Source organism: Rhinolophus sinicus, linkage group LG10 (genome assembly GCF_036562045.2).
Source record: "Rhinolophus sinicus isolate RSC01 linkage group LG10, ASM3656204v1, whole genome shotgun sequence".
Taxonomy (NCBI): domain Eukaryota; kingdom Metazoa; phylum Chordata; class Mammalia; order Chiroptera; family Rhinolophidae; genus Rhinolophus; species Rhinolophus sinicus.
The window spans coordinates 102,174,270-102,188,162 of NC_133759.1; the positions used below are offsets into that span (position 1 = coordinate 102,174,270).

Sequence of the window (13,893 nt, forward strand, 5' to 3'; positions counted from 1 at the left end):
GCCACACCCTCGTGACCTTACCTGAACCAAATCACCTCCAAACGGCCCCACCACCAAACACCATCACATTAGGGGTTAAGGCTTCAACACGTGATTTTTCGGGACACAAGTTAGTCAGTCTATAGCATTGCCCTTACCGCAATCCTGGAAGGGAGATACTGTCCCTAGTGAAACTGAAGAAGTCTTTTTTTTTTGTCTCTGAATTCACGCAGTCTGAAAAAAATGACAAGTGTATAAACCTTCCTGTTTGAGGGACAGGATGTTTACATAGACCCAAAGTATCACCCCACAAATCAATCAGTAATTTCGGAGGATGAAGTGTATGTGCACGTGGCACAGAGCTGCAGCCACCGCCTTACACAGCTGATAAGTTAGCGTCGCCAAGAATGAGACAGACTGACATGTGGTTTCTGATGAGGGGCAGGAGGAACCTCGTGGAGGAGTCTTGACAAGAACGCTTACTCTCAATCGCATCATGACAACACAGCCAGACAAATCCATAACATGGAATATCCTACAAGATAGTGGGCTTGGACTCTTCAAACACAACTGCTTTGAAAAACCAAAAAGAAAGGAAGCTGTTCTAGACTTTTACAAAAGTCTCAGGAGGCATAAACCATATAAAATGTTTGCACCTTGATAAGACCCTGGATGGGGGGATGAGGGTGGGAGGGGAAGCAGCCGTAAAAGACATTCTCAGACAGCTGAGACCTTCTCATAATGATGTGGTGGCTTTGTAGGACGATGTCCTTGTTCTTAGGACACACATGCCTGCGACTTAATTCCAAAAAAAAGGGGAGGGAGATGATGTTGTCAGTCTCATGAGCAGATGAATGGATGTCAGTGACATGTTGATGGCTTTGAATGTGGGATGGGTTTTCATCTTGGCCACCATCTCCGGTGGGACTTACTATGAACCAGACATCTTACTGAGAGAAAGAATTGGGGTGGCGGGAGGGATAGACAGAACAAACATGGGGACATGTGATAACTTGGATCTAGATGAAAGATATAGCAATATTCATTGTGTTGTGCTTTCAAATTTTCCGTAAGTGTAGTTTCCAAAATAAAGTCAGGGTGGAGAAAAGAGGCGCTCGGGCAAGAATGAAGCCGCCCTGCAGAGCAGCACTGTGTGGGGGGAAGTGCGGTCCCTGGACGGCAAAGTCAGAAGTCTCGGGTTCCGGTCCCCGTTCTGTCGTTACTGTGTCCACTTGGGGACCGTACCTCATCTCTGTAAGTCTGAGCTTTGTTCCATTTAAATGTAGAAGTGTTCATGGTATGGACCTTCCTCTCGTGGCTTCGTGTCAGGGCTTCTCCACCTCAGTACTACTGACATTTGGGTCAGGTAAATCCTCGTTGTAGGCGTTATCCTGTATATTGTAGGATGTTTTGCAGCGTCCCTGGTCTCTATCCACTAGACACCAGTCGTCCTCCTGACCCCAAGTTGTGACAACCAAAAATGTCTCTAAACATTGCCAGATGTGTCCGTGGGGGCAAGATTTCCCCATCAAAAACCACTGGTCCAGGTAAAACAATTCCCTTAGAACATAAGTCACAGCTCAATAAACATTCTTCTTGGCAGGAAACACTTGACATAATATTTTGAGTGTATGGACTTTGGAGCTGGACTGCCTGGGTCCAAATTCAGGATATGCAATTTACTAGTCCTGTACCCATGCCCAAGTTATGCCACTTTTCTCTGCCTCAAAGTCTGCATTTATAAATGGACATAGTAATAGTATTACCTTCATTGGGGTGTTATGGGGCTTAAAGTAGTTAACAAATGTAAAGGACTTGGAATAGTACTTGTCATATCCTTAAGCTGTCAATAAATAATAACAGTTATTATTTGATATTATTAATTCATTGGCATTGAAATGACAAGGATTTTTAACAGATCCTTGGAACCTATTGAAAAAAATCCATGCTTAATGATAGGGAATAAACTATGCAGTCCTGTCATGTGACTTCTGGACGCTCCCAAGAGCACCCTCAGGCCCAAAGACACCTCTGTTAAAGAATGTTAAAAAACTTCCATCTGACGGCAGCGGGGTCATCTCAGGCAACCTGATCTGAGATCCACACTGGCCAGGAATTGGGGCGTCCCCCAGCCCAACCATCCCAGTTAAAGTGAAATGACCCAAGCTTCCTCATGACTTTCTTCGGGTTTTACAAGCCAGGTTTGCCTTCCAGGTCAAGCTCTTCCGCCTGTCGATAGACGGGTGAGGTTACATGCCTCGCTTCTAACTCACCTGGCCTGCTGGGGCTTGTGAGAGTTTTGCCACCTGGCCTTGGAATGTGGGGCCTGGCCAAAGTGGAACTCCGCTCTGGGGATGGAGACTTTGTTGTCACCTCTGGTGCAATCTCTAGCTCCATGAGGAAGGAGAAGACAACTAACATTTAATGTGCACCTGTTATATTCCTGCAGGGCAATGTGCTGGCCACTCTACACGTGCCATTTAAAGTAACCTCCCTCCCCACGCACGTACACATAGACACACACTCCTGCAGGATACTGCTGTTCTCATTTTACAGATAAGGAAATGGAGGCCCCGAGCGGGGAAGTAGCTTCCCCAAGGTCACCCTGGTAAAAAGGGGCAGAGCTAGTCTAGCCTTTTTACCCAGGAGTGTCTTACCCTAAAACCAATTCTCTTTAATTAAATCCAAGTCAGCCAATCAACTTCTAAGGTCCTTGGGCTACACTGGGGTCCTCCCATTCTCTGAAAGATGAGAACTCAAGCGTGCTGAGTTCTTTGGGACTTCCCCATGCTCTTTCCTCTCTCCAGGTCTTGGAGAGAGAAAATTCGAAAAATAAATCATTGGGAACCTTGCAGTTAAAAAGGCCAGTTGACCCACCCATCTGATTTCACTCACTCCTGAAACTAAGAAAAGATCAGATAAGAGATTTTTAAAGGCACATGTGCAGAAAGACAGGGAAACTTGGAGAAAAAAGAACAGCAGTAAAAGGTGAAAGCAGACAGGTGGCAACCTATCTGATAGACCTGAGAAAAGAGAAAATGTACCAGGAGTGAGAAAAACCAACACTGTCATCTACATAGTGCAAACTGGAGATGCACCTATGACTGGGATTGGGAGTGAAGTGAGGACAGTCTCAAATAGAGAGGATTGGAAGAAAGTTGTTTCTGGGACAGACTACCAGATCTCCTTCCCAAATTGGAACAGCCACGCAATTGCCCATCCCCAACCTGGAAAAAGACTTGAAGTTTATTTTTTTTTGGAGAGAGCAAAACAGAGTTTCTGGACTGCAGGATCAAGGTAAGTTCAATGCCAGGGTGTACCATACTGAAAACGCGATTAAGTGAATGTGGACAGTCAGGATTTTGGAGATGCCAGCCATGTGTACTCCTTGGTTCCCAGAATGGTGCCAGGCTATTACCCTCCAGGCTGGACAGTAGAAGAGTCTGGGGAAATCTGAACAGAGAAAAGAGATGAAAAGATGTAAAGACACTGACAGTGAGGATTCCTGATGAAACAGTCCAGCCAAGTCATGTACCATGGAATCCACAGTAAACAGCTCTGCTTCAGTCAACATTTTGGGCCCCCACTCTTAAATGTGAGCCAACAGCTGAGATTGCAGACATTGAGGAAAGGCTCACACATGAAAAATAGAGATTGATACAAACACATGGTGATGGGAGGGCCTCGGAGGGAACAGGAAGTATACGTGGAGAAGAAAACATAGAGAAGCTACGCAACCATGAAGCAAGCACAGGAGGCTACCTTTTATCAAAAGGAACCTCCAGAGAACAGGAAAGAACCTTTGAAAATTAAAATACGATAGAAATGAAAAATCTGTATGAAGACTAGAAAGTAACACTGGGGAAATCTTCTAAAAAGCAGAAGAAAAGTATAATGAGATGGAATATAAGAGGGAAAAATAGAGCACCCGGCCAGGAAATCTACTTTCTGAATAAAGAAAGTTCAGGCAGAGCAGAGGCAACGGGGAAAGAAGCATCAATGAAATTATACAGAAGAATTTCCCAGAACTGATGGCAGAGGGTTTTTAGATGGAAAAGCCTCTGGGAACAACCCAACACAGTGGATACAAGTCAACCTCACTAAGGCCTGTCGTTGTGCAACTTCAAACACTGGGAACGATTCCACATCTTAAAAGCTTTCAGAGAATAAAACCGGGTCACACAAAAATTATTAGGGCTCCAAACAGCTCCGGACTTCTCAGTGGTAACACCGGAAACCTAAAAGACAAGAGAGCAATGCCTTCAAACTTTTAAGGGTAATAATCGTTTCCGACCTAGAATTCTATATCCAGCAAAACTACCTTGAATCAAGTATAGAATAGAATAAAGATATTTTTAGGGCCGGCCGGGTGGCTCAGGTGGCTGGAGCGCCGTGCTCCTAACGCCTAGGTTGTCAGTTCAATTCCCACATGAGCCAGTAAGCTGCGCCCTCTACAGCTAAGATTGTGAACAACTGCTCTCCCTGGAGCTGGGCTACCCTGTGCAGCGTGAGTAACAGAAAAAAAAAAAGATATATTTAGACACACAAGCGTTCAAAAAAAGTATTTCCTTTGTGGTTTCCTTCTCGTGAAGCTCCTAGAAGTGGTGTTCCACCAAAATGAAGGGGTAGGCCACAGAAGAGAAGACAGAGGAAGGAGACGGAGGCAAGTAGGGAATCTCAGGGTGCCAGCTGTGCAGACAGAGTGAGCAGTTCACACTGAAGCTAACACGCCTGGTGAGGCAGAGCCAAATAGAGCAACCCGGCAGACTGGGCATACTGGCCTGGCCTCTGAGAGGAGACTGAATTAACTGGCAGGCTGTAAGTTTGAATCAGTGATAAGTTTGTAGACAAACATAAAAATGACAATTATTAACTCTTGGAAAAATAAACGTGCTTGGAAAGGAAAAGCAAGCAAGAGGCTACATGCCTCTGCCCCAAATAGTGTTTACAGAGTAAAAGCAATGCAAACACCAAAGATTGCTTTCACCGAAATTACGCTGTCTCTGAGGGGGCTAGGGCATTGGGAGTGGTGCACAAGTGTGGTGTAGGGCTGAGAAGGGAGGGAACCTAAGGCTTCCTTCTTCAGAGAGACAAGTGAATAAATAATGCCTAAAACTGATAAAAATCAAGAAGTAGCAATACAAGCATATTACACACATATAGGTGGATACCTGAAAAACTGGCTGACAACGTTGAAATGGTTCCCTTACAGGGAGTGAAATATTGGGGTTAGGGACCTGTGACATGCTCTTTTTTTAATAGCAAAACTCGTACTGTGTTGGACCATTAAGCTGTGTTCCTATATAACTTGAGCAAAAACTAAAAATTAAAAACTATGAAAAGGTGAGACTTTAAAGGCAGTCTCTAAGGTCCTTTTCAAATATAAACTTCTTTTTGTTGGAGGGGCAGTGAGGGGACACAGACACCAGCTGATGACCTGTTTCTTGATGGGGGAGGCTAGTTTGTTGAGTGTATTTTTATGAAAATTCTTCAAGCTGCCCACATATGATTTGTGCACTTTTCCATATGTATTTTTTTACGTTGATAAAATGTTTACTTAAAAATGATAACAGGCCACATCTCATTTCAGCAGCTTTGGGTACAAATAGTGTGCATTGCTCAGTGATGCTCCAGAGGATAATACTTCAAGCCCCGGTGGCCCAGGTGGCGGAGTCTGTTCTTTCTGGGGTTCCCGTTACTTCAGGATTTCTGAGCATGCCCACTGAACGCTCCCATGTTCCACAAGTCAGCCCTGGTATTGCTGGTCCCTGCAACCACCCTCGCTGTGTTAGGGGACAGGTCTTGCCATTTTTTATGAGTTCTCCCAGGCGGCTCCCATGCTCGTCTGACCATTTCCCTGAAGTGTGGACCCAAGTCCAGCACCATGGTCTGATGAGCAGGGTGGTGGGTAGGGCAGAACGCTTGCTAAACAGGCACCCCCTTTTTGCGTGTATCCCCATCTCATTACTGGAGGTGATTCTTGTTTTTCCCTGGGTTTATTCTTATTGATCAGTGGGTAACAAGTATATTAACTACCTTAACATTTTGTTGCCCACCTGGGGACTATGCTTAAGTCACTGCCTCCAGCTCTGCATCCAACCAGGTTGCCCCCACCCCCACCCCCAATCCCCAAGAGCAGCAAAGACCAAAGAAGTTAGAACGCAGGAAGTGGAAGCTTCCATTTGGAAACGAAACGTCCCTGTGCCTGAAGACCCTGTTCCATGCTCACCACGAGGGCCACAAGGCCCTCTCCATCCTGATGCCCCCTCCTCATCTCTTCTGGGAAAGCCCAGCCTCAATCATGCTCCTCACCCTCACCATCGCCATCATCACCATTGTAAACAGGCAGAAATGCAACACTGCCATGTGCAAACCATCCCATGTGCTGTTATGCAGAGCAGTTTTAGCTCTCCTTCCCCCCCCCCCAGCTTCCCGGTGTTACATTGTAACTTTCCTCATGCAAGCAGAAGGCCCATTCAAGTATTTTGCTACATCCGAAGAGGCAGAGCAGTTTTAGCTCTCCTTTCCGGAGCTTCCCAGTGTTACATTGTAACTTTCCTCATGCAAGCAGAAGGCCCATTCAAGTATTTTGGCCACATCTGAAGAGGATCATCCCCTTCACTCTGTATGTCCCGGTTGATCTCCAAATAAGCTTCTCTATCTTCAGAAAAATCCGGGTAGGTCTGTAGCCAGCAGGTGGTCTTGCTACACAGGAATAGGCAGCGTGATGGGGAGTTGGTGAAATTGGTCACACAAGTGGGATTGAGGACTCATGGGAGAAACACTTCTCTGGCCTCCCGACCAGGAATGGCTGTCCTTTTCCCAAACAGTGGGGTTGTGTTCACCTTAAGGATACTGTGAATCCTTTATCAGCCCTGTTTCCCTCTTCACAGTTCCAGTGAGGAAGCTCAGCCAGGTTTGTGGCGACTGGTCAGGAAGTGGGACCTCATGGATGCTGTGAGCCCTAACCTCACACCTATGGCCACGTTGCTGCCTCACTCTCATTTTCCCTTTTGTCTCATTTTTCTTTAAATGGATTTTGCTCTGTTGTGTTTATTTTTGCTAGCCTTAAAATCCTTTTTCAAGACATAACTATTTTTAAAATGCAGTAAGATGACAGTACACGATGGAACTGTCGATAAACATTGGAAGGCAACTCGGAGGAAAAAAAATCATTGTGTTAGGACAATAGGTTTATGGGTAATTCATTTTCCTTTTCAAATGTACCTTAATATTGTAAAGTACAATAAGTAATATTTTCAGTAATTTTTTTCTGATTGTAAAAATATGTTCGTGTTAGAAAATGTGGAAATGTAGAAAAGATAAAAACACGAAGATGAAAATTAATAGTATCCATCATCCAGATTTGTAGATATCAATGTTATCTTTTTGGTATATTTCTGTCCAGTCTTTTTTAGAGGTATATGCATGTGTATATATTTGTTTACTGTGTATATTTTCCATATTTAGGTTATTTATAATTTTTTGTAAACTATCATTTTCACATACGTTTTGGACCTTTTCTCTTTTGTTCAATATTCTTCTGCACCATTATTTTAAATCATATAAGTTGCATAGTCCCCATTTTATGCATGTACCATATTTATTCAACAAACTCCCCTTTGTTGGATATTTAGGTTGTTCACTACTAGTCATTCCTCTCTGGGGTCATCCAGATGGCCAAACAAGCCAACTTTGCCAAAACGTGTTTCTTCTACAGAATTTTTTTCTTTTTTTCATTGCAGTGGTTTCCGGTTCATCATCCAGCTCTAAGTATGACCCTGAAATCCTGAAAGCTGAAATTGCCACTGCAAAATCCCGGGTAGGGCCTCTTTGTCTGTGCTATTGATGGGGAGGGGGGGGTCACTAAAGCAGCCTTAGGCCCCTAGCCGCCCCCCACCCCCAAAAAAAGCAACAACAAAAAACAGAGTAAATCCTTCAAGCGGGCAGTGGCAGCCAGTGCTGACTAAGGAGGCCCTAAACAGTAACATGAGTAGCAGTAGTTGTCCTCAGCATGGGAATAGTAACAGTAACAGCGGCTACCATTTCACAACCAGTCACTATGTACCAGGCATGGGGCTAAAAGCTCCATACGTATTGCCTCAGGTCCTTAGGACAACGCCATGAAGTAGCTACTGTCGGTGTCTGCATTTGCAGATGAGTAAGCAGAGGCTTAGGGGAGAAGTGACTTGCCCAAGGTCACCAGGGATGGAGTCTTATTCCAGAGTTCGTAGTGTCATGTGCTACCTTCCTAGCTACTGCTCGTGGCTACGTTAGCTTATTTAATTACGTCACAGTTACCATTTCCCTGATGTAGAAACTGAAGCACAGCAATTAAGTGATGTGTTCAAGGTAAAGTCCGTATTTAGAACACTGGTTTAGTTAAGCTTCAGATGGGTTCTACCCACGCACATGCCTGGAAGCAGCCATACAAGTGGGGCGAGGGCTGGCGGTGAGGGAGGCAGACGCTCTAACCTGGACACAGACACCGTGTCTGAAGGAGCTGAATTTCGGCCCTCGCCTGCCGTGGCCGTGCAGGAATGTGGGCTCAGTGCTGGCACACCTTCAAGTATTTGTAGAGAAGAACTGCATAGCGAGGCTTATTATATGAAATTTCTCAATATTTAATTATTAGCCACTAATTTTTAAAAATTTACAAACCCTGCAGGCCACGCACAGCATTCCTGCCTGCCGGAGCTGGCTCCCGGCCATGTCTTGTCTCTGAAGTTACTGTATTGCCTCTTGCATCCATGCACAGCACTCCCACACCCATTACCTGCTTTAAGGAATGCCATCGGTGTCATTCAGCAGAACCGGAGGGGAGGCTCAGCGAGGGGAGAGGCCCTGAGAGAGCTCACCCAGCTAGGTAGTGGGGAGGCCAAGCTCTGTGGCACGTCCGCCAACTCCTGCCCGCCTCCTGTTTCCCTGGGGCAAGGGCTGGCTATGGATGACGTCCCGGACTCCGGGCTGCAATGCCGGCTGAAGGGGCAGTGCAGAGAACAAGGCAGCACCGGCCAGGGGAGGGTATTGTGACCAGTGTGGCCCATGTGGTGGTGACCTGAGTCATTATGCCGGCAGTGGGGGGAGTCTGGGGTTCCCTTTTGGGAGAAGGCAGCCTGCAGCTCAATGCCAACCTCTTACCTAGTCCCGTGTGTGTGTGTGTGTGTGTGTGTGTGTGTGTGTGTGTGGTTTTCTGTCACCCAGGTCAACAAGCTGAAGAGAGAGATGGTTCACCTCCAGCAGGAGCTACAGTTCAAAGAGCGTGGCTTTCAGACCCTGCAGAAGTGAGTCCACTCCACTGTGCCCCCCTCCCATGCCCCCCACCTGCCCTCTGTCTTTCTCTCTGTCAGGCCCTTTCCTCCTTCTCTAAATGTGGCTTTCTATTCATTCATTCTGTTCTGTTCCATTGGCATTGACTGACGATGTCATCACCCACAGTTCAGGTTTAGAAAGAGAAAGGGGGAATCATTTCAGACCAGAGTTCCTGTCGTCCCCTGAATTCCAGAAGCCGTTCAAGCCTGTTCCATTCAGTTGAGTTTTACGAGTCAATCCTAGAAACACATAACATGGAGCATTTCTGTGCCCCATCTCATCCGCTCCAGTAGACCCAGGAGATTCTCATAGGCACACCAACAAAACAAGCTCTTTTTTCGCCCACGACCTCCCTAAAACAGCAGCGACTTCCTCTGGTGTGCTCCACGGAAGCAGCAAGGATCTCCCCCACAACAAACAAATTGCTAGAAGAGTCCTTTATGGTGACTTACGGAGTCTCCGGGATGACTCTGACCGAGTTATCCTGGGTAACGATAATTCTCACGTTCAGAAGCTGACTTGGAGCCAAGCAAGATGTAGCTCTGTCGTTTCCTGAGAGCAGATGTGTTCACTGTCGTCCCGCTTGTGCTAGCGCAGAGCAGTTACTCCCTGCCAGGAAGTATTTTCAGTGTTTCCGCCTGAGTGACCTCGTTTGATCCTCATTGCAACTCTCTACGAAATGTGGTTTTCGCTAACTCCATCTTATAGATGAGGAAACCGAGTCACATAGTAAGTGCTCAATAAGTATTAGCTTACTGTCGTTATTGACAACACACATGAGCAAGACTTGCGCTTTGAGTCCCATGCAGTGTATCTGATGGGCTCATTGTACAGTCATTACAAAGGTGCCTGGTCTTGGCAGCTCCAGGCAGGACATCCAGTCGGACATTCTCTGTTCTCAGGGACACATCTCGTAGATTGCCAGGGAGGTCACATCTGTACAGACAGCAGCTTCTATAGTCACTTGCTTTTTGTCTCTCCCTGATTGTACCTTTTCCTTATCCTCTGAACCTCAAATCCACTTCTACCAGTCTGTGGCCACAGCCTGAGCCTTTGGATGTCTAGCTCTAAGACCAATTTATTGAGGGAACTGTGACCACCAGTTGAGGGGCCGGTTGGTTCTTATTCACATCTTCCCACCCCCAAGTCCCCAGTGCCTGGGGTGAACCACCGTGACTCCCCCACAAGGTATAGGAAAGTACGGCTTTGTATTATAGATGGTGTGTAATACATTTCTGCATTATAAATTACCACATATTATGGTTTTATACGTATGTGCTCATATAGATATATGTTAGTTACCTACGTATAGCTACATACTCAATCCTGTCTGAAACCGGATTCTAATCTCATTAAGGGATCGTGCTTTATGTTTCTCGCTGATCTTTAGTGCTGCCAGGGACGGTTGTGGGCAGTCATGTGAGCTTAGGAAATTCGTGTTTTTGACCTGGGAAGCCTCCTCAGTCCTCCACTTCACTCGCAGTGGAGCAGCTTCTGAGCACTTAGTTTCGGGCTCCTCACTCCCTCATCGGCTTACCCCAGCACCCTCCCCTCTGCCCTCTTCTTACAGTCCTCGGAGCTGGTGGTGAGAACACGTCCCATTATTCTCTGAGCCACCACAAACCTGTTTTACCACTTTGTCACCCTGTAGCAGCATTGAAAATTCTTGTCGTTTGGTAAGCTGAGCTGAAACCCCAAAGACAAGCCTCCTTTTGATTCCCTCCCTCCTCCCACCCGACGTTTGATATCAGCCCAGATAAGTAAGACTCCACCACAGCTCTGGCTGCCCACGCTCCCCAGCTGGAAGCCCGCTCGCTCCCGTGTTCCGTTTGGAGGAACTTCTGCTTTAATGCACACCTTGGCATGGGGGCTTGGGAATGCAGCCTCAGGAGGAGATGGCCTGGGTTCAAATGCGTTTCCTGGAATCTCTGAGCTTTGGTTTCCTTATCTGAAAAATAAGTCATTGTAAAGATTGCATTGGAAAAGTCGTGTCAGATGTGTGCCAGTGCCTGGTACATACGGGGAACCCAGTGAGTGGGAGGGGAGTGGGGTGACCTCTAGCTAATTGCCTGCTTGGCTTTGGGAAGGAACTTGGATGAACTAAATATCTGCCCTGGGCTGGAGGCTGTGCTGGGTAAGCACTGCGCCTCATTTCATTGCCTTTACCCTGTTAAGAGACGTCTTTATTCTGACCCATTTTATAGATGAGGCACTGACGGGGTGGAAAATATACCCAAGGCCCCCCAGCTAGTAAGCGTCAGAGCTGGGATTGGAACCCAGCACTGTTGGCTTTTGAAGCTTGTTTCCTAATACATGCCTCCCTTACTGGCATCATCCCAGATAACCCCTCCCCATCCAGAAAGCATAGGCTCCCTTGCCATCTATGTCCCTTGGGATTCTTTTCAGAGTCTAGTAGGGGACAATGCAGCCACTTCTACTTCCTGTCTGCCCTTCTTTGCGTTCCATGGGGCAAGGGGGAACGTAGCCATTTTTTGTTCAGTTCATGGTCACCAACCACAGTTTGCAAAAGAAACAAGGTTGAAGGCTGAAGGATACCTCTTAGAGGAGACTGAAGAATGAAGTCAAAAGCTGGGCACAGGGGCCTGCCAGCTGCCTTGAGCCCATGTAAATAGGAGAGTTGGGAGGTGGCACTTTACCCCTATGGGAGGAGGGCAGCACTGTGTCTTTCTGCATGTCCCCAACGCCACCCTGCCCAGGTGAGAGCTGCCTGGATAAGACCAAGAGGAGCTGGCTGCCGTCAGAGCCTTTCCTCTGCCTTTCTTCTCTGTGGTGGTCCTGTGGCTCCGGGCGTGTGAATCTCTGGAGTGCTGAGAGAAAGGACAGCTGCGTCATTTGGAAATCCTAAAACACATGTACCCCTCCCTTCCCCGCAACCACACAACTTTTCTTTTCCCTTAAAAAAAAAAAAGATTCATTCACCGAGTACATAATGGTGACCCTTTGTTCCCCTCCCCCCATCCCAATCCCAAGAGTGTTCCCTTTCTGGAGCCAAATTCCAGAGCCGGGGTTGCTAAGGCTCCTGAGAAAAATCAGGTAGAGGCTGTCTGAAGAGCCAGAGGCCCAGAGACAGACCGCTTCTGTCTCATCCTGCTGAGGATTCAAAGCCATCCTGACCCTGTTGGCAGAGGGCGACTGGGCACAGCCCCCTCCCCAGAGCCCCCAGCCCCTGCATGTACTCAAGCGCACAGCGTCTCCCCTGCTCTTCCCACCGCCCCAATTTGGGACAGGGCCCCCTCCAGTCCGGGACACTTGCCCTCAGTGATCCTCCTTTGCATGGGGCGCCTTGGGCAGGCCTCCACTGGGGAAAGCTCCCTTTAGACTAAGTTTCTCAAAAATCGGAGACCAGTCTTCGCTGACCTGGCAGGCTTGCCCAGGCCCAAGTTCTCGAAAGGAATAGACAGGCTATTTTTAGTGAGGAGACATAAATGGGGCTTTGTTTTCTCTCCACGGAGGCTGAAATAACGGAAGGGAAGGGGGGGAGGGCTCTTCTGAGGCAGTGGTCCCTCCCTCCCTCCCTCCCTCCCTCCCTCCCTCCCTCCCTCCCTCCCTCCCTCTCTCTTCCCCACTCTTGCTCAGAAGCTGAGACATGAGACCAGGATGAAAACCTGCTCCCGGTCAGTGATTCCCCACTCAGGTTATTTTTAGCCCAGGAAAATTTGGCCTCTAGCAAGAAACCAGAAAGAAATGCCTATGAGCCATTTCTTGTCCTAAACTAATAGGTTTGTGGTGTTCCCTCAGACTGTAAAACTTTCTTTTCTCTACTTAGAACTGAAACCTCAGGCCTCCTCACCTTGGGCAATAGTGAGAAGCAGTTAAAATTCTTCTCTGTCCTCAGGCCCTGTCCAGCCACAGCCCTCCTGTCCCCAGAGGGTTGGGATCCACACCATCTATGGTTTGATCTGGAACATCACAACTCTTAACTTTTTTTTTTCTTTTTTAATTTTTCCGTCCCCATCAAAATACACCTGTTTAGGACCCCGATGACCTGATGGGTGCTCCAGGCTGGGAGTATTTGAATCCCTTACATTTGTCTAGTACTTCCCAGTTCACCACCCGACTTTCCATCCTTTATCCTGCTGGCCATTCCTAATAGCTCTGTGACATAGGCAGAGCAGGTGACAATATCAAGCTTATTTTAAAGGGAGAAACTGGAGGTTCCTTGTGGCTGAGGGCCATGCCCAAGGTCACATTATGAAGTGGTAGGTCTGGGGCGTTTTCATCCTTCTAACCTTTCTTTCATTGTGTTCTCAACTCCACTCATGCTTATGACAGAAGGTAATTTTGTTCTTCTCCCCCAGATGACATTAGGCAAAGTATGGACACCTTTTGGGTTGTCACAACTTGGGGTCAAGATGATACTGGCATCTAGTGGGAAGAGGCTAGGCATAATACTAAACATCCTCCAATACACAGGACGCCCCCCCACAACAAAGACTAATCTAGCCTCAGATATCAAGAGTTCTGAGGGTGAGGGTCGGCCCGGTGGCTCAGGCAGTTGGAGCTCCATGCTCCTAACTCCGAAGGCTGCCGGTTCGATTCCCACATGGGCCAGTGGGCTCTCAACCACAAGGTTGCCAGTTC

The 13,893-nt window shown here is 47.2% G+C and overlaps 1 protein-coding gene across 1 annotated transcript in view; it reads left to right on the forward strand.

Annotated features, from left to right (window-relative positions):
* Positions 1-13,893, forward strand: part of WWC1 (WW and C2 domain containing 1) — a 124,502-nt gene that overhangs the window by 66,272 nt on the left and 44,337 nt on the right. Inside the window, exons 4-5 of the mRNA XM_074313878.1 lie at positions 7,725-7,801; positions 9,184-9,263. Of these exons, the coding sequence (XP_074169979.1) occupies positions 7,725-7,801; positions 9,184-9,263 (157 nt within the window). The remainder of the gene's footprint in view (positions 1-7,724; positions 7,802-9,183; positions 9,264-13,893) is intronic.